Below are 23,030 nucleotides of genomic sequence, written 5' to 3'. Positions count from 1 at the left end.
CCCGCCCCCCTTCCCCCGCCGCCCAATGGGGGCCCGGCCCGCGCGCGGCGGCCCGGGGAAGGGAGGGGGGAGGGGGAAGCGGGGGGGCGGTGCCTCGGCTCGGACCAATCGGGGGGCGGAAGGGGCGGGGCCATCCCGCTCCGGCGGCGGGTGACGGCGGCGATGGGGCTGCGGCGGACGGTGAGGGGGGGGGACACGGGGGAACCCCCCGGGGAAACCCCCCACGGGGGAACCCCCCCGGGACACCCCTCCCCCCAAACGGGACACCCTCCCCGCCCCTCCCCCCGGGACGCCCCGCCCCCCCGGGGCCCTCCCCTGCGGGGGGCGGGGGGGTTCCCCTTTTTGGGGCGGGGGGAGGGGTTCCCCTTTTTGGGGACACCCCCCCTCCCCCCGCCGAGACCGCGGGTTTGGGGGCTGGGGGGGGCACCCACCCCCCCTCTGCCCCACGGAACGCGGGGGGGGGGGATCGGGGGGGGGCACCCCCCCCCCCCGCGGGTTCGGGGGGTCTGTGGGGCCGGGCTGGGTGCGGGGGGGGCAACTTGTGGGGCGGGGTGTGGGGCTGGGGGGGTCCTGGGGGGCTGGGGCTGGGGGGGGGGGGAGCGTCCGTGGGGCTTGGGGGGGGTGTGGGGCGCGCTGTGGGGCTGGTTGTGGGGCTGGGAACCCGTGGGGCTGGGGGGGTTTGGGGGGCTGGATCTGTGGGGCTGGGCTGGTTGTGGGGCAGCCTATGGGGCTGGCTGTGGGGCTGGGCTGGATCTGGGGGGCTGGGCTGGCTGTGGGGCACTCTGTGGGGCTGGGCTGGATATGGGGGGCTCCCGTGGGGCTGGGCTGGTTGTGGGGCACTCTATGGGGTGGCAGTCCGTGGGGCTGGGCTGGCTGTGGGGCGCTCCGTGGGACTGGCTGTGGGGCTGGGTCTCCGTGGGGCTGGGCTGGATCTGGGGGGCTGGCAGTCTGTGGGGCTGGGCTGGGTTTAGGGGGCTCCCGTGGGGCTGGGCTGGTTGCGGGGGGCTGGCTGTGGGGCTGGGTCCCCGTGGGGCTGGGCTGGCTGTGGGGCGCCCCGTGGGGTGGCAGTCCGTGGGGCTGGGCTGGTTGTACTGGGGCACCCAGGGGACTGGGGTGGGTTTAGGGGGCAGCTATGGGGCTGGGCTGGTTGTGGGGGGCTGGCAATCTGCGGGGCTGGGCTGGCTGTGGGGCACTCTATGGGGCCGGCTGTGGGGCTGGCACTCCGTGGGGCTGGGCTGGGTTTAGGGGGCTCCCGTGGGGCTGGGCTGGCTGTGGGGCGCTCCGTGGGGTGGCACCCCGTGGGGCTGGGCTGGTTGTGGGGGGCTGGCTGTGGGGCCGGGTCCCCGCGGGGCTGGGCTGGTTTTGGGGTCCCCCCCGGACAGGCGTGGGGCAGCGGCGTGCCCCACCTCGGGGTGCGGAGCTGGGGGGACCCCGGGGCTCCCGCTGACCCCCCGGTGCAGCTCTGCCGCCTGCCCCCCCTGCGGCTGCCGAGGAACCCGGCGACCCCCCGAGCTGGAGCCCCGGCCCCCCGGTGAGTCGGGGGGGAGATGTGGGGGGAGATGTGGGGCACAGAGGGGGGAATGTGGGGTACAGGGCTGGGATAGTGGGCATGGGGGAGATGTGGGGCAGGGGAGGGAGATGTGGGGCACAAGGGGGAGATGTGGGGCACAGGGGTGGGTGTGGGGTACGGGGGGAGACGTGGGATGTGGGGTGGGATGTGGGGCAGGGGGAGATGTGGGGGGAGAGGTGGGGTACAGGGGTGGGATGTGGGGCAGGGGGGGATGTGGGGTACAGGGGGGAGATGTGGGGCATGGGGGTGGATGTGGGGTACGGGGGGGTGTGGGGTGTGTGGGGGGATGTGGGGTACAGGGGTGGGATAGTGGGCATGGGGGAGATGTGGGGTGGGGGGGAGATGTGGGGCAGGGGAGGGAGATGTGGGGCACAAGGGGGAGATGTGGGGCACAGGAGGGGGATGTGGGGTACAGAGGGGAGATATGGGGCACAGTGGGAGATGCGGGGCCCAATGGGAGATGTGGGGCGCAGTGGGGAGGTGTGGGGCACAGGGGGGAGATCTGGGGCATGGGGGCAGATGTGGGGCACAGGAGGGGGATGTGGAGCACAGGGGGGAGATGTGGGGTGCAGTGGGGAGATGAGGGGCCCAATGGGAGATGTGGGGCGCAGTGGGAGATGTGGGGCGCAGTGGGGAGATGTGGGGCGCAGTGGGAGATGTGGGGCCCAATGGGAGATGTGGGGCGCAATGGGGAGATGTGGGGCGCAGTGGGAGACGTGGGGCCCCATGGGAGATGTGGGGCGCAGTGGGGAGATGTGGGGCCCCGTGGGAGATGTGGGGCCCCATGGGAGATGTGGGGCGCAGTGGGGAGATGTGGGGCCCCGTGGGAGATGTGGGGCCCCATGGGAGATGTGGGGCGCAGTGGGGAGATGTGGGGCCCCGTGGGAGATGTGGGGCGCAGTGGGGAGATGTGGGGCGCAGTGGGAGACGTGGGGCATCGGGGGGAGATGTGGGGCACGGGGGGCGACACGGGGTAGAGGGGGGAGCCGTGGGGCAGGTGGGGGGACGCGGGGGCGGCTTCGCCGTGGGGCGTGACGGGGGGTGACGGGGGGTGGTCTCGCGCCCCCCCAGCCGCGCCGGGGGGCTGCTGCGCCCGCTGCTGCTGGGGCTGGGGCTGGGGCTGCCCCTGGCCGGCGGCTGGTACCTGCGGGCCGAGCGCCACGAGCGCCGCAAGATGTGGCTGCTGCTGGACGGCGTGGGACGCTTCGGCAGGTGGGGGGCGGCGGCGGGTCTGGGGGGGACGCCGGGGCGCCGGGACCCCCCCCCCGAGCCGCGCTTTGCCGTTCTCTTCCCCCCTGCTCGCCCCCCCAGGTCGCTGGCCGTGGGCATCCACATCTCGGTGGATTACTGGTGGACGGCCAACGTGGTGCTGCGGGGGCTGGACGAGGTGGGGGGTGATGAAGGGGCTTGGGGGGCTCGTGAAGGGCTGGGGGGGCTCAGCGAGGGGCTGGGAGGGGGCTCGGGGGCTGGTTAGGGGGCTCAGGGGCTCGGTGGGGGGCTCAGCGACCGCTTGGGGGGCTCGGGGGCCAGTTAGAGGGCTCGGTGGCCAGTTGGAGGGGTTTGGTGAGCAGTTGGGGGGCTCAGTGACTGCTTGGGGAGCTCGATGGCCAGCTAGAAGGCTCAGTGGCCAGTTGGGGGGCTTGGTGACCACTTGGAGGGCTCAGTGGCCAGTTAGAGGGCTTGGTGGCCAGTTAGAGAGCTTGGTGAGTGGTTGGGGGGCTCGGTGGCCAGTTACAGGGGCTCGGTGGCCAGTTGGGGGGCTCAGCAGCTAGTTGGGGGTCTCAGCGGCCGGTTAGAGAGCTTGGTGGCCAGTTGGGGGTCTTGGTGGCCAGTTGGGGGACTGAGTGGCTGGTTAGAGGGCTCGGTGGCCAGTTGGAGGGCTCAGTGGCCAGTTGGGGATCTTGGCAGCCAGTTTGGGGGTTCAGTAGCCAGTTGGGGATCTGAGTGGCCAGTTAGAGAGCTTGGTGAGTGGCTGGGGGGCTCGGTGGCCAGTTGGGGCGGCTCGGTGGCCAGCTGGGGGGCTCAGCGGCCAGTTGGGGGTCCGGGCGGCCGGCTGGGGGTCTGGGTGCGGGGCGCGGGTGACCCTGCCGTCCCCCCCAGGAGAGCGCGGCGTTCGCGGCGGGGATGTCCGGCTGCCACCAGCGCGCGGCGGAGCGGCTGCTGCGGGGGGCCCTGCGCAACGGGGGGCTCTACGTCAAGCTGGGCCAGGGGCTCTGCGCCTTCAACCACCTCCTGCCCCCCGAGTACGGGGCCACCCTGCGCTGCCTGGAGGATCGGGCCCTGCGCCGCGGCTACCGCGAGGTCGGCGGGGACCGGGCGGCGCGACGGGACGGGGACGGGGACGGGGCGGTCCTGGGCTTGGGGACGTCGGGGATTTGGGGTTGGGGACGGCGTGGTCCCCGCTGTGGGGACGTGATGGTCCCCGGTATGGGGACGTCAGAGATGTGGGGCTGGGGACGGTGTGGCATCGGTCGTGGGGACGTGATGGTCCCCAGCATGGGGACGTCAGAGATGTGGGCTTGGGGATGTCAGAGATTTGGGGTTGGGGACGGTGTGGTCCCTGCTATGGGGACATGATGGTCCCCGGTATGGGGACATCAGAGATTTGGGGCTGGGGACGGTGTGGCATCGGTCGTGGGGACGTGATGGTCCCCAGCATGGGGATGCTGCCACTTTGGGCACGGGGACATTTGAGGTCTGGGCTTGGGGACGGTGTGGCACCAGTCGTGGGGACATCGCAGCCCTGGGCTTGGGGACATTAGAGATTTGGGCTTGGGGACGTTGTGGCACCAGTTGTGGGGATGTGATGGTCCCCAGTATGGGGACACTGCTGCCACTTTGGGCATGGGGACAGCACCGGGCTGGATTTGGGGACAGTGTGGTCCCCACTATGGGGTGATGATGGTCCTCAGTATGGGGATGTCAGAGATTTGGGGTTGGGGACGGTGTGGGACCAGTTGTGGGGACACGATGGTCCCCAGCATGGGGCCACTGTTGCCATGGGCATGGGGACAGCACCGGGCTGGGCTTGGGGACAGTGTGGTCCCTGCTGTGGGGTGATGATGGTGCCCGGTATGGGGACATCAGAGATCTGGGCTTGGGGATGTTGTGGCACCAGTTGTGGGGACATCACAGCCCTGGGCTTGGGGACGTCAGAGATTTGGGCTTGGGGATGGTGTGGCATTGGTCATGGGGACGTGATGGTCCCCAGCATGGGGACACTGCCACTTTGGGCACGGGGACATTCTGGATCTGGGCTTGGGGACGGTGTGGTCCCCACTATGGGGACGTGATGGTCCCCGGTATGGGGACATTCTAGATCTGGGCTTGGGGACGTTGTGGCATCGGTCCTGGGGACGTGATGGTCCCCACCATGGGGACACTGGCACCGTGGGCAGGGGGACATTCTGGATCTGGGCTTGGGGACGGTGTGGCACCAGTTGTGGGGACGTGATGGCCCCCGGTATGGGGACAGTGAGGTCCTGGGCGTGGGGACAGCGCGGTCCCCAGCCTGGTGACACCGGTGTCCCCAGCACGGTGACACCACGACCCCGTGGGGACACCACAGCCCCCAGCATCCCCGGGCCTTGGGACACCGGTGCCCCCACCACGGCGATGCCGCTGCGCCGGCGCCCACGGGCCGGGCTGGGGGTGCGCGTGTGGGGGTCCGTGTCCCCGTCCCCCCCCCCCCAGAACCCCCCTCCCGCCCCGCGTCCCCAGCGCGTCCCCCGTCCCCGCAGGTGGACGAGCTGTTCCTGGAGGATTTCCAGACGACGGCGGCCGGGCTCTTCCAGGAATTCGACTACGAGCCGGTGGCGGCCGCCAGCCTGGCGCAGGTGCACCGGGCCACGCTGCAGGACGGGACCCCCGTCGCCGTCAAGGTGGGACCCCCCCCCCCCCGCCGCCCCTGAGCTTTGCGGTGCCGGGGCGCCGACCCTCGGGACCCCCCACCCGAGCCGCCCCCCCGCCCCCCCCCAAGGTCCAGTACATCGACCTGCGCGACCGCTTCGAGGGCGACATGCGGACGCTGGAGCTGCTGCTGCGCATCGTCGAGTTCATGCACCCCGGCTTCGCCCTCGGCTGGGTGCTGGAGGTACCCCCGCGCCTCGAGTGGGTGGGTGGGGGGGGTCTGCCGCGGGGCGGGGGGTGCCCTGACACCCCCACCCCGCCGCTGCCCGCGCCCCCGTCCCCAGGAGCTGAAGGGGACGCTGGCACGGGAGCTGGACTTCGAGAACGAGGGGCGGAACGCCGAGCGCTGCGCCCGCGACCTGCGGCACTGCGGCTACGTGGTGGTGCCGCGGGTGCACTGGGACAAGTGCAGCAAGGTGGGGGGGACACGGGGGGGGACGCGAAGAGGGGGACGGGTGATGTGCTGCGGTCGGGCAGGGGGACGCGGTGGGGATGGTGGGGAGCAGGGGACGGGGAGGGTGGGCACCGTGGTGGGGACGGGGACGGTGGGTGGTGGGGACAGGGGACGGCGGGGACGGTGGGGACAGGAGATGAGGGGACGGGGGGCTGCGGGAACGGTGGGGGCCAGGGGACCATGGGCACGGCGGGGACAGGGACTGGGGGTGCGATGGGGACGGGGACGAGGGGACGAGGGGCTGCAGGAACGGTGGGCACCAGGGGATGAGGATGGTGGGGACGGCAGGGACAGGGGACTGGGGGTGCGATGGGGACGGGGGACAAAGGGTTACAGGGACAAGGGGACAAGGGGACAGGGACGGCAGGGACGGTGGGGACAGGAGATAAAGGGACGGGGGGCCGCAGGAACGGTGGGGGCCAGGGGATGAGGATGGTGGGGACGGGGGACAAGGGACTGCAGGGATGGTGGGGACCAGGGGACAAGGGGACGAGGGGCTGCAGGAACGGTGGGGAATAGGGGACGAGGATGGTGGGGACAGGGACTGGGGGTGTGATGGGAACAGGGGACGAGGGACTGCAGGGATGGTGGGGACAAGGGGACAGGAGACCCCGACTGGGGGTGTGATGGGGACCAGGGGACAGGGATGGCAGGGACGGTGGGGACCAGGAGGTGAGGGGACCGGGGGCACAGTGGGGACAGGGACCACCGGCGTGATGGGAACAGGGGACAAAGGATTACAGGGATGGTGGGGACAAGGGGACAGGGACGGCAGGGACGGTGGGGACAGGAGATAAAGGGACGGGGGGCTGCAGGAACGGTGGGGACCAGGGGACAGGGATGGTGGGGACGGTGGGGACAGGGGACAACAGGCACAGTGGGGCCAGGGGCTGGGGGTGTGATGGGGACAGGGATGGCAGGGATGGTGGGGACAAGGGACCGCAGGGATGGTGGGGACCGGGGGACAGGGATGGTGGGCACGGTGGGGACCGGGGACTGGGGGTGTGATGGGGACCAGGGGACAGGGACGGTGGGGACCAGGGGATGAGGGGACCGGGGGCACAGCGGGGACAGGGGCTGGGGGTGTGATGGGAACAGGGGACAAAGGATTACAGGGATGGTGGGGACAAGGGACAGGGACGGCAGGGACAGGAGATAAAGGGACGGGGGGCCGCAGGAACGGTGGGGGCCAGGGGACGAGGATGGTGGGGACGGGGGACAAGGGACCGCAGGGATGGTGGGGGCCAGGGGACGAGGGGACCGGGGGCACAGGGATGGCGGGCACGCTGGGGACAACGGGTTGGAGGGACGGTGGGGACCAGGGACAGGGCAGGAGCAGGCGGGGCCCGGCTCGTGTGCCCCCCCCTTGGGGCGCAGAGCTGATGTCCCCCCCCCCCCCGTTCTGTGTCCCCCCGCGTCCCCCCGTCCCCAGCGGGTGCTGACGGCCGATTTCTGCGAGGGCTGCAAGATCACCAACGTGGAGGGGATCCGCAGCCAGGGCCTGGGGGTGCAGGATGTGAGTGACGCCGGGGGGGGGACAGGGACACGGATTGGGGGGGGGACACCCCGGGACGGAGCCGTCTGCCTTCGCAGGCGGCCGACAAACTGATCCGGGTCTTCGCCGAGCAAATCTTCTACACCGGCTTCATCCACGCGGATCCGCACCCCGGGAACGGTAACGGGGCTGCGAGGAGGTGGGGGGGGGGATGTCCCCAAAGACACGACACCCCCCCCCCAAAATCCTGACCCGCTCCCCACCGCAGTGCTGGTCCGTCGCGGTCCCGACGGCAAAGCCCAGCTCGTGCTGCTCGACCACGGCCTCTACGAGTTCCTCAGCGAAAGGTGAGAAAACCAAATAATAAAAAATTTATTTTTTTTTTTTTGGGGGGGGCGGGGGGGGCGGTGTCCCTCCTGCCCCCACCCCGGCACTGAGGGTCTCTCGCCCCGGCAGGGACCGCGCGGCGCTGTGCCAGCTCTGGCGAGCCATCGTCCTGCGGGATGACGCCGCCATGAAGCTGCGCTCGGCCGAGCTGGGCGTCGAGGGTGAGGCGGGGGCTGCCGTGGCGGGGGGGGGACCCAGCTGGGGATTTTTTTTAATTTTTTTTTTGGGGGGGGTGGGTGGTCCTTGGGTTTGGTCCCAGCAGCCCCAGGGCCAGCCCTCGCGCTCCCCGGTGTCCCCAGGGCTGCGCCGGCATCGTCCGGGGTGACACATGGCAGGGGGTCAGCCCCCCCCCCCCCCAAATCTTGCTCCCTGGGGGTGCTGCACCCCTGTTCTCCTGCCCTGCACCCCCCCCAGGGTCCCACAGCCCCCCCCTTGTTCTTTTGGCTGCCACAGCCCCCCCAAACATTGCTCCCTGGGGGGTGCTGCACCCCCCCCCAGGGTCCCACAGCCCCCCTCCCACTCTTTGGGGTGCCACAGCCCCCCCAAACTTTGCTCCTTGGGGGTGCTGCACCCCTGTTCTCCTGCCCTGCACCCCCCCCAGGGTCCCACAGCCCCCCCCCTTGCTCTTTGGGGTGCTGCAGCCCCCCCAAACCTTGCTTCCCAGGGCGCTGCACCCCCCCCAGGGTCCCACAGCCCCCCCACTTTGCTCTTTGGGGTGCTGCAGCCCCCCCAAACTTTGCTCCCTGGGGGTGCTGCACCCCCTCAGGGTCCCACAGCCCCCCCCCCCATGCTCCCCAGGGTCCCACAGCCCCCTCCCTTGCTCTTTGGGGTGCTGCAGCCCCCCCAAAACCTTGCTCCCCAGGGTCCCACAGCCCCCCCCCCCACGCTCCCTAGGGTCCCGCAGCCCCCCCCCTTGCTCTTTGGGGTGCCGCAGCCCCCCCCCCTTCCCTCCCAGGGCTACCGCAGCCCCCTCCTCGGGTGCCCCGACCCCCTTCTCCCCCCTCGGGGTGCTTCATCCCCCCCCTCCTCTCCCTCTCCCCCCCCGCCCCCCCAGATTACTTCCTCTTCTGCGAGATCCTGATGCAGCGGCCCCTCCAGCCCGGCCAACTGGCCTTGGCCAACGTCCTGACGCGGGAGGAACGCGCCTACATGCAAGAGATGGCGTCGCAGCACTTCCAGCGCATCGTGGGGGTCCTGCGGGCGCTGCCCCGGCCCATGCTGCTCGTCTTCCGCAACATCAACACCGTCCGCAGCATCAACGCCGCGCTGGGCGCCCCCGTCGACCGATATTTCCTCATGGCTAAGAGGTACCGGGGGTGGGGGGCTTCGTTTTTTTGTTTTGGGGTTTTTTTTTGGGGGGGGAGACCCCTTGGGGTTGGTCTTTTTTGGGTTTTGGGGGTTTTTTTTGGGGGGGGAGACCCCTCCCCAAAAAGTCGCCCCCCCCCACGGATGCGCTCTCTCTGCCCCCCCGCCCCCGCAGCGCCGTGCGGAGCTGGAGCCGGCTGAGCGGGGAGAAATCCTCCGGCATCCGCGGCAGCAGCTTGTTCTGCTGGTTGAGGGTGGCTTGGGAGAGCCTGAAGTTCGAGGTTGCCCTCAGGTAAGGGAGAGGAGGATGAGGATGGAGAGGAGGGGGGGTTACAGTGAACCCCCCCCCACACACACACCTTCCTCCTCCTCTTCTTCCTCTGCCCGCAGGTTGGAGAGCATCTCCATGAAGCTGATGGCCTCGGCCCTGCGTCTCCTGGCTTCCTGGGGGCTGCTGCCCCACAGCCAGGAGATCTACGAGTACCTGCGGGCGTAAGGGGCACCCCCCACCCCCCAAAAAATAAAAAATAATAATAGTAAACCCAGCACCCACCAGCGCTGCCCCCTGTGTCCCGCCAGGAACAACGCCGAGACACTACGGGGCGGGTTTTTTTTGGTTTCTTTATAAAATTGTCAGTGGGGGGACACACGGACGTGGGGGGAGGTTGGGGGGCACGGAGCCCCCTCAGAAGTGAGCCGTCACCCGGTCGATCTCCAGCAGGTCCTCCAGGATCTGTGGGGGGAGAAGGAGGTGTTGGGGGGGGGGGGCTGACCCACGGCGTGTGGGGCAGAGAACCGCGGTGCGTCTTTCTGTGGGGCACAGCGTGGAGGGAAGAGAACCATGGGGCGGGGAGCCCTAGACGAGGGGGACAGGGTATAGGGCTGAGAGCCCAGGATCTGTGGGGCAGGATCTGTGGGGCAGGGAGCCCTAGACGTGGGGCACAGGGTATAGGGCAGAAAAGCCCAGGCATATGTGTGTGGGGCAGGATGTGTGGGGCAGGATCTATGGGGCAGGGAGCCCTGGCCCCCGTCTGTGAGGGGCACACGTACACGTTGGGCGCAGCAGCCAGGACGGAGCGCCGTGGGGTTGAGGGGAGCCTGCCCCACACCCCAGCCCCACAGCCCAGCCCCACACCCCCCTGCCCCGTGCCCCAGCCCCACTGACGATGTCCGGGGTGGTGCCGATCTTCTTGGCCAGCTCGCCGCGTTCCATGGTGCTGAGGTAGAGGTACCGGTTGAGCAGCTCCCCGTCCAGCACGTTGCGCACCGCGTTCTGCAGGATCCGCCGGTCCACGTGCAGCAGCCTGCGGCGAACGCGGCGCGGATGGCACCGGCAACCGGGGCGGCACCGGGGCGGCACCGGGGCACCCGGACCCCTCGGGGACCTCCCAGTGACGGCCCACGGCGCTGGGGCAAGAGCCGGTGCGGTGGGGACGGTGTTTCCCAAGGGGCTGCACCCCGGGAATTGGGGACGAGGTGTGGGGATAAGGCACGGAGCCAGGGATAAGGTGGGGGACATGGACGAGGTGTGGGGCTGGGGACGAGGTGTGGGGCTGGGGACGAGGCGTGCGTTGGGATCATGCCATGGGGCAGCCGTGGGATGGGGCTGTACCGTGGGTATGCGGCTGAGCCGTGGGGATGGCGCTGAGCCGCAGGGATGGGGCTGAGCCATGGGTCGGGGCCACGCCGTGGGGCAGCTACGCCGTGGGGCAGCTACGCCGTGGGGCAGCTACGCCGTGGGGCAGCTACGCCGTGGGGCAGCCGTGGGTCAGGGGTACCTGAAGGCGCGAGGGTTGAGGCCGGCGTGGTGGGGCAGCATGGTGCTGAGGGCGTTCTGCAGCATCAGCAGCCGCCGGTACGTCTTCTCCTGCATGGGCAGCAGCAGCCCGATGCCCCCATCCAGCGTGGCTGCGGGGGGAAAGGGGGCGTCAGGGGGGGTCTCTGGGAGGGTCCCGGGGGTCCCCGGCCCCCCCCAGCGCAGCGTCCCTGCGGGGAGAGCGGGCGGGAGGGTGCTGCTCCTGCGGCACTGGGAGCCCCGGGGTGGGGAGGGGGAGCGGGGCCCTGCCCGCACCCTGCACCCCAAATCCTGTCACCCTGCCCACACACTGCACCCCAAAACAGGGCCCTGCCTGCACCCCAAATCCCAGGGCCCTGCCCATACCCTGAATCCCAGAGCCCTGCCTGCACCCCACAACCTCCACCCCAAAACAGGGTGCTGCCTGCACCCTGCACCCCAAATCCCAGGGCCCTGCCCACATCCTAAATCCCAGGGCCCTGCCCGTACCCTGAAACAGGGCTCTGCCTGCACCCCACGCCCCAAATCCTGGGACCCTACCCACACCCTCCACCCCAAAACAGGGTGCTGCCCACACCCTGCACCCCAAATCCCAGGGCCCTGCCTGCACCCTCAATCCCGGAGCCCTGCACCCCAAATCCCGGGGCCCTGCCCATACCCCACACCCCAAATCCCAGCACCCAGCACCCTGCCTGACCCCAGCACCCCTCATTTTGGGCGTGGGTGTGTGTGTAAGGAAGATGTGGGGGTACAGGGAGGTGCAGGGCTGCTCCAGCGCCCCGACCCCCGGGGGGGCTCCCCCAAACTCCCCCCCTCACCGAACCAGGTGATGTGCTTGTTCTCCCAGGCGCTGGTTTTCTTGTTGGGGCCGTCGGCGGCCCCGCGGCACGGCGTCCTCCAGAAGGTGTTGACGTGGGCGCCCACGTGGAAATCGGCGCGCCGCAGCAGCCGCATCCCGCCGAAGCTTTCCTTGGCTGCCGGGGTGGGAGGACGGAGACGGTACGGCACCGATCCGGCGCTGATCCGGCGCCCGGCGAGCCCCCCGTGCCCCCGCCGCCAGCCCCTTACCTTCGGGCAGGTACATGTACACCAGGAGGTTGCGGTCCCGGTCGGACACTGCGGGGAAGACGGAGGTTTGCCGGAGAGCCGAAAGCGTTGCCGGATCCCCTCCCAAAACCACCTCTAAACCCCATGCTACCCACGGGTGCGGGTCCGGCAGCGCCGGGAACAACGCGGCAGCGCCGGGGACGTACCCAGGAATCCCAACTGGGTGCTGTCCACCATGAAGTCGACGCTGTACACCTCCAAGGGCTTCGCGTCCTGCGCGGAAAAAACGCCGGCTGAGCCGCCGCCGCCGAGCCGCCGTGGCCCGCGGCGACGGGGGCGAGGGCGCCGGTCGTTACCCGGCTAACGAGGGAGAGGGTCTTGCTCTCCTCCTGGTACCGCAGCAGGGAGATGCTCTTCATCAGGTCGGCGGCCAGGATGAAGTTCTTGACGCTGATCATCTGGTGGATGTAGAGCTGGGTGTCGATGAAGGCCATCCCCGTCAGGTCGTTGTCCTTCAGGCTCCACAGGAAGATCTGCGAGGGGCAGAGGTGACGCCCCCGGCCCCACGGTGGTCCCTCGTGCCCCCCCCAGGCCCCCTCCCCACCTTCTGGCCGATGGCCGAGACGAGGTAGCCGTTGCAGTGGCAGAGGGCGGTGACCGGACCCTTCTGCTCCTTCTCGTACAAGACTTTGAACTTGTTTTTGGTCAGGGGCTGCCCCGGCTCCGGCACCACCTCGATGATGTCCATGATCAGGATCTGGGCGAGGGGGACGCACGCGGTTTTGGGGGGGGGGACGACACATGACACGACAACACACAGGAGCTGGGACACCCCCCAAAACCCACCCGCAGCCCTTCGGAGGGCAGAGGCGTGGGGAGAGCCCTGCCTCTGCTGTGGGAATCCCTGGGTGTCCCCCGAGACCTCTGTGTGTCCCCCGAGAACCCTGGGCATCCCCCTGGACCCGTGGGCGTCCCCCAAGACCCCCGTGTGTCCCCTGAGCACCCTGGGCATCCCCCAAGACCCCCAGGTGTCCACCGAGACCCCTGGGTGTCCACCGAGACACCTGTGTCCCCCCCAGGACCCCCAGGTGTCCACCGAGACCCCTGGGTGTCCCCCGAAAAGCCTGCATGTCCCCCGAGCACCCTGGGTATCCCCCAGGTGTCCACCAAAACCCCTGGGCATCCCCCAAGATCCCTGTGTGTCTCCTGGGACCCCCAGGCATTCCTCTGGATCTGTGGGCATCCCCCAGGACCCCCAGGTGTCCACCAAGACCCCTGGGCATCTCCTAAGACCCCTGTGTGTCCACCGGGACCCCCAGGCATCCCCCGAGCACCCTCGGCATCCCCCAGGACCCCCAAGCATCCACTGAGACCCCTGGGGGTCCCCTGAAGCCCCTGGGTGTCCCCCAAGCACCGCGGGCATCCCCCGGGAGCCCCGGGTATCCCCCCAGGACCCCCGCGCGCCCCCCACTCACCCGTCCACGGCAGGTCACCTCCTCGCCCTGCATCAGGCAGGTGCCGACGGCGATGTAGCCCTTCAGCCCCGACACCGTCTCCTCGCTCTTCAGGGACACCGTCTTCATGCAGGTGACGTGTTCCCACTCCTCCAGGTCGATCCTGGGGGGGGACAGAGGAGCAGGGTCGGACCCAAAACCCACCAACCACCACCTGAGGGTGAAACTGGGTCCCTGGAGGGTTTTGGGGGGGACAGACCCCCCGGCACGGCCCCCTGCGGCGGTTACCTGGTGTTGGGGATGGTCTCCCAGCTCACCGGGGAGATGAGCTGGATGGAGAAGGCTTCCTGCTGCGGGTGGATGTAGCGTTCGTCTAAGGAGAGGAGGGGGGGGGACAGGGCTCAGACGGGGTGGGGGGTGGTCCCCAAACCGCCACGGGAGGGGAGACAGGGTGGGACGTGCCGGACCTACCCCGCTCGATGCTCTCGAACTCCTTCTCCTCCCCCGTCATGCGAGGGATGCGGGTGCAGGGGTTGATGACGCTGGTGGCCACGGCGTAGACCTGCCAGCGACGCCGGTGTCGGTAACGGGGAGGGATGGGGGGGGACACGCACAAACGTGCGCACCGGGGAAGCCCCCCACCCACCCCCTTGTCCCCAGGGATGGTGGCACTTTGGTGGCTTCCAAAACAGGATGGGGGATGTGGCTGGGGTCCCTTTGGAGGAGGAGGAGGGCATCCCGAGGAGAAAGAGCGGACCCCCGGCACGGCGCGGTACGGCACGGCGCGGTACCTTGGACTCGACGTGATAGGCGACGTAGTGCGTGGTGCAGCGCAGCGGGATCTTCCGTACGGGCCACGGGGCGTCGTAGGAGAGGTAGGCGGGCAGGACGCTGATCCGCAGCTCCCCCTGTCCCGGCAAGCCCCCACTGTGAGTCAGGACGGCCGGGACCCCCCCCCAAAACACCCCCCTCGCCCCCCGTCCCCACCTGTCGGTTGAAGTAGAGGAAGCCCTTGGGGCAGTTGATGTTGTGGAAGGGGGCGAAGGACTCGACGGAGCCGTCGATGGTCATGGGGTGCAGGCGCAGGGCCCCCCGGGACGTCACCAGCAGCCAGTGCGGGGAGGGGCCGCAGATAAAAACCTTTGAGGGGGGGGGTACGACACGGTTACCGGGGGACCCTCGGCAAAACCGGGGCAGCGGAGTGGAGGGAGGAGGATCCGGCCGGTCGCGCTCACCCCCGAGTATCCGTAGATGTCCTCGAAGTAGCGGAAGCGAGCGACGCGGCCGCGGGGCCCCCCCGGCTCGTCGCCCCCCACGCTCTCCGGCTTCTTCTTGGACTGTTTGAGCTTCTTCTCGCGAAAATTGATGTTGTGGGGGACCTGGGCGGGCACAGACGCGGAGGGGAAAACCGTGGTCAGAGGGCGGCGGGGCAGGGGGGGGAGAACCGTGCCGGCACGGCTTTCGGCAGCGGCTCGCCGGCTCTCACCTTCTTAAACCGGACTTTGAGGTTGCTCTGGCCCAGCTGGGAGTCGTGGCTGAAGGCCTCATAGATGAGCAGCTCCTGCTCCACGTGGACCTGCGAGAAGGTGAGGGGGGCTGAGCCTCCGGCGTTCCGCCGGCAACCCCGGCGTGTCCCCCCCCCCAACGCCGGCGTCGTCCCTCCGGCAGCCCCTCACCAGCAGGTACGGCCGACTCTGGCGATTGCCCAGCGCCACCAGCAGCACCTCCTTCACCAAGGGCAGCTCTCCCTGCCGCGTCACCTCTTCTTTCTTGCCGTCCCCTTGGGCGGCCGGTTGTCCGAAAGAACTGTCGACCAGCACCCGCTGCCCCATCGGGAAGTTCTTCACCAGGAACACCAGGCGCCAATCCGGCAGCTGGTAGATCTGCGGCACGGAAAAGGGTCGGGGGGTGGGTACGGGCGGAGGTAGGGGCAGGGAACACGGCGGCAACGGGTGGGCGAGGGTCCCCTCGTCCCTTCGTGGTCTCACCTCCATGGCGCCGTTCTCCCGCACCAGTACGCACCAATGGGTGGGCTCTGGTTTATACTGGTGAGGGTCCCGGTCGGCGGAGGGGAGGCTGCTGCGGCGCGGTTCCTCCTTAGCCGGGCTGAAAAGAGCCCCCGAATCTCCGTAGAGCATCTCCTCCTCGTCGTCCACCGTGTCGCTGCGCCCCGCCGGGAGAGAAACGCCGAGCCGTCACGTCCCCGTCCCTCGAGGGGACGCCGGGGGGGTGACAGCTCAGTCCCCGAACCCCCCCCCCCCGCACCCCCGAGAGCGCCCAGCACCCACCTGATGTCCTGGATGAGGGTCTCTGCCTCCGAGTGGGTGCGGAGGGAGAGCTCGTCCCGGGCGCTGGCCGCCCGGCTCTCCGTGGTGAACATCCCGCTGACGTCCCGGTAGAGGCAGAGGGCGATCACCTTGGATTGCTGGTGACACCGGAGAAGCGCGGAGCTACCGGGGGGCTGCCCGGCACTGCCGGCAACGCCGGGACGCCTCGGGGAAGGGGCGGTTATCGACACTCACGTGGTGGAGCTGGGGTTTTTGGAGGGTGAGGCGGTGGGTCCGGCCCCCGTACGTGTCGCTTTTCAGGACGAACATGGTGACCTGCCCCTCGGCGCTCATGATCACCACGAAGGGATCGGCGACGGCGCAGTGGACAATCGGCGAGCCCAAATCCACCGGGATGAAGTGCAGCTGGTTCACTGCGGCCGGGGAGAAGTAAGGGGGATGGAAAGAGGGGGGATGGAAAGAGGGGGGATGGAAAGAGGGGGGATGGAAAGAGGGGGGATGGAAAGAGGGGGGATGGAAAGAGGGGGGATGGAAAGAGGGGGGGTGGTGTGGGTCCCGCAGCACCCACGGGTGCCCCCCGCCTCGGCCAGCACCCACCTCCTTCCAGCAGCCGGATGCCCAGCGGCGACACCTGGACGATGTAGCGGTTCTCGCCGATGTTGCCGGCGAAGACGGTGGGACCCTGCGTGGCGAAGCCGCTGGTGTCCAGCTCCATGATCTCCTGCCCCGTCTGCAGGATCTGAGGGGGGGGGAGACGGACACGACACCCACGAGGTGAGACAGAGCACCGGAGCCGGCGCGGCACCCAGCGGGGCGCAACCGGGAGACGGCGGCAACCATCCCGGCTGGCGCAGCACCGCGCCGCTGGGCCCTTTGCCGCCATGGCGTCCCAGCAGACTCCCCGAACCACGACGCCGTCCCCAGCCGGCAGCCGCACCATGGTGGAGTCCTCGCGGCTGAGGATGAGGAAGCCGTGCCTCTTGCCATCCTCCTCAGGGGGTTCAGGAGGAGCCGGCTCCTTCTCGGCATTCTCCCCCGCGGCGTTTTCGTCCGGCTGGAAGGAGAAGCCCTGGTGACGCTCGGAGAAGGGGGGGGAGATGGGACGGTGATGTCCCCCGGGGCTGGGCAGGGGGGGACACGACACACGCAGCCACAACGGCCACCGAAGCCACAACGGCCACCGACCTCCTCCTTCTTCTGGGGCGCGATGACGGTCCACATGTCGTAGCAGCCCGGCAGCTCAAAGGTCGTCACCACCTGGGGTCGGATGCTTTTCTGCGGGCGAGGGGGTGAGAGGTGAGGGAAAGAGCGGGCGGACGCCGTGGGGCAGCCCCATGGACGCCGTGGGGCAGGGACGAACTGTGGGTTGTGGCTGGGGCGATACAGGCAGCACCCAAGGCTCCGGGGCAGCCCTGGTTTTTGCCCAGCCGCTGCTGTGGCACCGGTACCTGACCTGCGGCGGACGCTCCTCACCGGGGCAGGCCTTTGCACAGTGCTGGGGGCTGGAGACAGGGGGCACGGCTCGCGCGGTGAGGGGGTCAGGGGGGCACGGCTCGCGCGGGGACGGGTTTCACACGGGGAAGGGAAAGGGGAGACCCTCGTGCGGGGATTGCCGTAACCCCCGCCCCGGCGCCGGCGGCGTGGTCTGACCTGCAGGACGGAGAGGGCTCCGTTTTTGCCGTAGCCGGAGCAGAGCACGATCTCCAGGTCCGGTTCCGGACTGCTCTGAAACTGGGATGGGGAGAAACGGCCGCTGTTACCACCGTCCCCTGCCCGCCCCGGGGCCGCAGGCAGGAGCAGGCAGGGCTCGGGGGCTGCCCGTCCCTCACCGGGACTCACCTCCTCCGAAAGGAACGCCGGTTCCCCCATGGCGGCGTTGGCGCAGGGGCCGATGTTGAGGATGCTGTCGCAGACCTGGAGGGGAAGGGACGAGAGGGACGAGGGGGACGAGGACGCGGGGAGGGGGTGACATGGGGAGGGGCCGGGGGGCCGGGGGGGCCGGGGTGTCCCCGCGCAGGGGTACCTCGAAGGAATAGGTGGCGAGCTGGGTGCCCGACTGCGCCTCGCTGCCGTACACCTCGATCTCGTCCACCTCGTCCTGCGGCGCCGATTTCCCTCCTGGCCAGTGGCACGCGGACAACCGTGTCAACCCCCCTCCCCGTCACCGCGTCACCCCCCACCCCCCGCCACCCCCGTCCCTCCCTGCGGTGACAGCGGGACCCCACTTCTCCCGTAACCCTCCGTTTCCCACCCTGGTGAGGGTGGGGGGGACACAAAGCCCCCGGATCAGGGCTGGGTGGGTGGGTGGGGGGCATTCCCAGCGCTGGCACCCACCTGCCCAGGTCCCTGAGGACTCCGACCGCTTCTTCTTCACCGGGGGCTCCTCCTGCGGGGGACCAGAGAGCTGGGAGCCCCCCCAAACCATCCCCGCCAAGGCCCCAGCACTGGAGCTGGGCTCGGGGAGCCGGGATGGGGGGCTGGGGGTGGGAGGGGGAGCCGGGATGGGGGTTTGGGGGACCCAGAAGGGGGGTTTGGGGACGCAGGAAGAGGGTCTAGGGACCTGGGGGGACGCGGGACAGGGGTTTGGGACATGGGAAGGGGGCCTGGGGACCTGGGATGGTGGTTTGGGGATGGGGGTCTAGGCACCCGGGGGGGACTGGGATGGGGGTCTGGGGACCCGGGATGGTGGTCTGGGGACGTGGGATGGGGGTCTAGGGACCCGGGGTGGACTGGGATGGGGCTTTGGGACCTGGGAAGGGGCTCTGGGGCCCCAGGATGGTGGTTTGGGGACCTGGGATGGGTGTCTAGGGACCCGGGGTGGACTGGGATGGGGGTTTGGGACCCAGCAAGGGGGGTTTGGGACCTGGGATGGTGGTTTGAGGACCCAGGATGGGGGTCTAGGGACCTGGGGGGGACTGGGATGGGTGTTTGGGACCTGGGAAGGGGGTCTGAGGCCCTGGGAAGGGGGTCTGAAGACCGGGGTGGGGAGGCGGTTTGGGGCCCCAGGGCTTGGTGACCGAGGTTTTGGGGTCCAGGAAGGGGTTTGGGGTCCCCCGTGACCTCACCTGCCTGTCGGCTGCCTCCTTGCCCCCGTTGGCGGGGGTCTCCTGCAGCTTCTCGGTGTACTTGAGCAGCAGGGAGTTCCCCAGGCGCGACCCCAGGAACAGGTACCCCGGCTCCATCGTCACCATCTGCCGGGGAGGGGGGGGACACAGATATGGGGGGGGTGATGGGGAGAGCCCTTGGCTGGGGGGGGACACACAGGGGTCCCCGTCTTCCCGACCCCCCCGGGGCTTACGCAGGTGGTGAGGACGCTGGCGGCCGCCTTGTCGAAGTGGAAGGAGCGGACGCTCCTCATCCCGTCCGTGATCAGCGTCAGGACGTAGCTGGGGACAGAGGGGACACGGTGGGGACGGTGGCACCCCCGGCAGCGGGGACGCCGGCCCCCCCACCCACGGCGGCCCCCCCCACGGCTTACATCTCCCCTCCTTTCAGCGAGATGACCATCTTGTCGTAGGAGATGAAGGTGGCCTGGGCGCAGTCCAGCGTCACCTTCACCCCCTCCTGCACGCCTGGGGGGAGAGGGCGGCTGAGAGCCCCCGGCCCGGCCCCAAAACTGGAGTGGGGGGGGGGCTGGAGGGGAAAGGGAAGGGGGAAGGGAAGGAATAAAAAAGGAAAATGAGAAGGAAGAAGGGAAGAAAAAAGGGAAGGAGGAAAACAACAAGGGAAAAAAGAAGCAAAACGGCAAGGAAAAAGTGAAAGGAAACGACAAGGAAAAAGTGAAAGGAAACGACAAGGAAAAAGTGAAAGGAAAAGACAAGGAAAAAGTGAAAGGAAAAGACAAGGAAAAAGTGAAAGGAAAAGACAAGGAAAAAGTGAAAGGAAAAGACAAGGAAAAACACAAGGAAAAAAAGAAAGAGAAAGAGAACAAAGAAGAGAAGGAGCAAGAAAACAAAGAGAAGGAGGAGAATGAGGAGGAGGAGGATGGGAAAGAGGACGCGAAGGAGAATGAAGGAGAAAGAGAAGGAAAAAGAGAAGGAAGAGAAAGACAAGGAAGAGAAGGAGGAGGACGAGAAAGAGAAAAGAGAAAGATGAGGAGAAGAAAGAGGAGGACGAGGAGGATGAGGAGGAGGAAGAGGACGGTGGTGGCGGCCCTTACGCAGCGGGAAGACGGTGGTGCCGTTGGTGAGGCTGTTGAGGGCCACCCCGTAGGGCGGCACGCTCTGGTTGAGGTACAGCAGCGAGTTGACGGCGAAGATCACCACCCCTCCTGCCGAGACAAGAGAGACGGACGGTCACCGCCGCGCCGTCGCCGCCGCGCACGCCGCCACCGCCGCCGTCGCTCACCGATGGGCTTGGGGACGGCCAGCGCCTGGGTGCAGTCGAAGGGCAGGTTGCTGAGGGACCAGATGACGGGATGGACCTTCTGCATGATGTTGAGGGAGATGGCCACGATGCTGCAGGTGTCCTGGCGCACCGCCACCCGCCTGCGCGGGGGGACAGGGGAGGCGTCACACCCCCGGGGGGACGCTGCGGGGGGGGGGTTCCCCGGGGACGCGAGGGGCTCACCCCGGCCAGGTCTGGTTGGGCTCGAAGAGGATGAGGAGGGTGGGCTCGTAGTAGCCGTAGAGGAACTGCATGTCGATGATGTTGAGGAGCTTCTCGTCCAGCTCCCGCACGTCGATGATGTAGCTGGGCAAGAAGCTGGACTTCTGCCTGGCGGGGGGAAACGGCTCAGGAGACCCCCCCAGCACCCACGGGTGGCAGGGGAGGGGGGGTCTGAGGACAGGAGGGGTGCTCACCCCTCTCCCACCAGCCCCTCGTGCTCGTCGGTGAGGGTGTCGCGGCGGAAGGGCAGGACCACCAGGCGGGTGCCGTAGATCAGCATGACGGCGCAGCGCCCGTCGGGGTCCACCCGCACCCGGGGGATGTGGACGTTCTGCACGAAGCCGTCCTGCGGGACGAAACGGGGGGGAGAAGGCAGAAAGTTTTTGGGGGGGATCCCTCCCCTCCCCCAGCCCCCCCCCGATAGGAGGGAACCCCCAAATCTCCCGGTATCGGCACCCACCCTCAGCTCCGGCTCTTCGAAGTAGTGGAGGGAGAGGGTCTTCAGGTCGTGGGTGCCGGGGTCGTACTCCACCACGGAGAGCTGGAAACAGAGGGGGGTGACGGGCGAGACAGGGCACCCCCTCCCCCAAAAAACCCACCCCCCCGGGGGGTCGGGGGGCCCCCCCAGCCCACCTTGGCGTCCTTGAAGCTGAGGAGCAGGGCGTCCCGCTTGGCCCCCGCCAGCTGCACGCTGGCCATGGACATGACGTTGCCGAAGAAGGAGAAGGAGGCCACCAGCTCCAGCTTCTCCTTGTGCCCTTTGCCTTCTGCGGGCAGGAAAGAGCAGGCAGGGCAGGCAGGGGGGGAAAGGGGGGGGCACGGTGGGGGGGGAAAACTGCCCAGCCCCTGCCAAAACCAGCCGGAGCCCCTGGGGGGTCATCACCCTCCTTCGAGTCCCGTACCACCCCCTCCCCGCAGCTCGCTGTCACCCCCACGTCGGCCAGCGACCCCGTGGAGTGGGAACTCCCTGCCTGTCCCTGTGTTGTCCCCCCCCAAAACAACCCCCCCGTGACTCCCCAGGGCTCATCTCTCGTGGGGAGGAGGGCTGTCTCCAAACCGGGGTCTCCCCACTGTCACCCCCTCAGTCCCGGAGGATTGCTTGGGGGGGGACAGGGACAGCACAGGGACCCCCCCCAAACCCTAAAAAGGGGGGGGTGTCACCCCCCTCCGCCAGAAAAAGCCTGGAGGGGGGTCACCCCCCAGCCCCCGCCTCACCTACCTACGTTCCTGTCTCCTTTAGCAGCCGTCTGCACGGGAAAGCGAAAAGAAGCATCAGCCCCCCACATACTTAACATCCCCCGCCCAAATTTTGGGGTTTTTTTGGGGGGGTAGGGCCATCGGGAAGTTTGGGGGGGCTTTTTTTCGGGGGGGGGGGGGAGGCGGGCGTTACCTCACAGTCATGGTTGAGGCGATAAACGTAGAGCTGGGAGGTACCGGCCACCACCAGGTTCCGCTCGGCGTTGGAGAAGAAGTTGCAGAACATGGAGAACTCCAGCCCCGTGGGGGGGTGGGCTTGTTTGTAGACGGCGTACATCTTCTTCCTCTGCTGGGGGGCAGCCCCCCCCCCCCCCTTAAAAAAACCAAACTACCTCCTAGGAAGCAAAATCAGGGATCTCTTGGGGGGCCGGGACCCCCCCTTCGGGGGGTCCCGGCCCCCCAAGAGATCCCTGATTTTGCAGAGGGTCTGCACCCCCAAAAGCTTTCAACCCCCCCCCCACAGGCTCCTCAGCCCCACAGCCCTCCCCATCTCCCCTCCTGGCCCCCCCATCTACCCCCACTCACCTCCTAGCTGCACCCCCCTCAACCCTACAGGCTCCACACACCCCCAATTCCCCTCTTAGACCCCCCCCATCCCTACAGGCTCCACACCCCCAGTTCCCCCCCAGTTTACCTCCTAGCCCCCTCCCCACATCCCTACAGGCTCCACACACCCCCAGTTCCCCTCTTAGCCCCCCCCCCATCCCTACAGGCTCCACACCCCCCGAATTCCCCTCCTAGCCCCCTCCCCACATCCCTACAGGCTCCACACACCCCCAGTTCCCCTCCTAGCCCCCCCCCCCAATCCCTACAGGCTCCACACCCCCCGAATTCCCCTCCTAGCCCCCTCCCCACATCCCTACAGGCTCCACACCCCCCGAATTCCCCTCCTAGCCCCCTCCCCACATCCCTACAGGCTCCACACCCCCCCAGCTCCCCCTCAGTTCCCCCCCAGGCCTTTCAGACCCAGGCCCCCCCCCCATCTTCCCACAGACCCCCGGGCCCCCCATCTCTCCCCACACCCCCAGGCCTTCCCCACACCCCCATGGCCCCCCCCACCTCTCCCCACACCCCCAGGACCCCCCCATCTCCCCCCATCCTCCATCTTTCCCCCCCCCCCGTCCCTCACCACCGCGCTCCACACGCGGACCCGGAAACTGGGCCGGGATGGTGGGCGCCTGCCAGCAAGAAACCGGAAGCGAGCGCTAGAGCGGCGCGGAGAAGGCCGCGCTGGGCCGCCGGGTAACGAGCGAGGCGGTCCTCCAGGGGAAGAAGGGGGAGTAGGGGACGCGAACCGGCGTCTTCGGCATCGCAGTACCCCGCCCCTCCCGCCTGCGCCACCGCTGTCGTCTATGGCTCGATCCCGGGGCGGGGGGGGGGGTCCCGGGCTGTCCCCCCTCAACTGGGGCGGCCCTATAGGGGTCCTGCACCTATAGGGGTCCTGCACCCTATAGGGGTCCC

The 23,030-nt window shown here is 68.8% G+C and overlaps 2 protein-coding genes across 4 annotated transcripts; one reads left to right on the top strand and one right to left on the bottom strand.

The window, feature by feature from the left end:
* Window positions 1-129: 129 nt before the first annotated feature.
* Window positions 130-9,675, top strand: ADCK5 (aarF domain containing kinase 5). 2 transcript variants are annotated; one of them, XM_075024450.1, is made up of 15 exons: window positions 130-180; window positions 1,461-1,531; window positions 2,642-2,782; window positions 2,882-2,957; window positions 3,671-3,871; window positions 5,311-5,451; window positions 5,550-5,663; window positions 5,764-5,895; window positions 7,366-7,449; window positions 7,527-7,608; window positions 7,697-7,775; window positions 7,885-7,976; window positions 8,870-9,122; window positions 9,296-9,412; window positions 9,511-9,675. In XM_075024450.1, exons 1-15 carry the CDS (start codon window positions 163-165, stop codon window positions 9,614-9,616), a joined length of 1,707 nt encoding a protein of 568 aa, XP_074880551.1. In that variant the 5' UTR covers window positions 130-162; the 3' UTR covers window positions 9,617-9,675. The 2 variants fall into 2 exon arrangements, with proteins under 2 accessions (XP_074880551.1, XP_074880549.1); XM_075024448.1 differs by lacking the exon at window positions 130-180 and having other exon boundaries at window positions 1,165-1,531.
* Window positions 9,676-9,720: 45 nt separating this feature from the next.
* CPSF1 (cleavage and polyadenylation specific factor 1) lies at window positions 9,721-22,715 on the bottom strand. Of its 2 annotated transcripts, XM_075024129.1 has the most exons (38): window positions 22,699-22,715; window positions 21,703-21,882; window positions 21,532-21,559; window positions 20,946-21,079; window positions 20,773-20,853; window positions 20,507-20,658; window positions 20,274-20,420; window positions 20,052-20,191; window positions 19,864-19,974; window positions 19,183-19,276; window positions 19,003-19,090; window positions 18,770-18,895; window positions 18,039-18,090; window positions 17,728-17,822; window positions 17,544-17,618; window positions 17,355-17,435; window positions 16,890-16,979; window positions 16,642-16,758; window positions 16,302-16,443; window positions 15,939-16,117; window positions 15,705-15,841; window positions 15,405-15,579; window positions 15,093-15,299; window positions 14,903-14,992; window positions 14,652-14,795; window positions 14,404-14,556; window positions 14,208-14,324; window positions 13,888-13,978; window positions 13,705-13,789; window positions 13,438-13,579; window positions 12,567-12,719; window positions 12,319-12,495; window positions 12,169-12,235; window positions 11,984-12,031; window positions 11,734-11,889; window positions 10,899-11,028; window positions 10,286-10,424; window positions 9,721-9,853 (listed from the first exon to the last, which is right to left on the bottom strand). In XM_075024129.1, the coding sequence occupies exons 2-38, from the start codon at window positions 21,844-21,846 to the stop codon at window positions 9,806-9,808; spliced, it is 4,335 nt and encodes a 1,444-aa protein (XP_074880230.1). In that variant the 5' UTR covers window positions 21,847-21,882; window positions 22,699-22,715; the 3' UTR covers window positions 9,721-9,805. The 2 variants fall into 2 exon arrangements, with proteins under 2 accessions (XP_074880230.1, XP_074880229.1); XM_075024128.1 differs by lacking the exon at window positions 22,699-22,715 and having other exon boundaries at window positions 21,703-21,897.
* Window positions 22,716-23,030: the final 315 nt, after the last annotated feature.

This window comes from Buteo buteo, chromosome 3 (genome assembly GCF_964188355.1).
Source record: "Buteo buteo chromosome 3, bButBut1.hap1.1, whole genome shotgun sequence".
Taxonomy (NCBI): domain Eukaryota; kingdom Metazoa; phylum Chordata; class Aves; order Accipitriformes; family Accipitridae; genus Buteo; species Buteo buteo.
This window is presented reverse-complemented; position numbering and strand designations above follow the sequence as displayed.

Coding starts and splice junctions, on each gene's coding strand:
- ADCK5 (XM_075024448.1), top strand. CDS start 1,197: ATGGGGCCGGCTGTGGGGCTGGCACTCCGTGGGGCTGGGCTGGGTTTA. Junction 7,977..8,869: donor GGCCGAGCTGGGCGTCGAGG/GTGAGGCGGGGG, acceptor CCGCCCCCCCAG/ATTACTTCCTCTTCTGCGAG. Junction 9,413..9,510: donor AAGTTCGAGGTTGCCCTCAG/GTAAGGGAGAGG, acceptor CTCTGCCCGCAG/GTTGGAGAGCATCTCCATGA.
- CPSF1 (XM_075024129.1), bottom strand. CDS start 21,846: ATGTACGCCGTCTACAAACAAGCCCACCCCCCCACGGGGCTGGAGTTC. Junction 15,580..15,704: donor ACCCTCATCCAGGACATCAG/GTGGGTGCTGGG, acceptor GGCGGGGCGCAG/CGACACGGTGGACGACGAGG. Junction 14,325..14,403: donor TCCTCTACTTCAACCGACAG/GTGGGGACGGGG, acceptor TTGCCGGGACAG/GGGGAGCTGCGGATCAGCGT.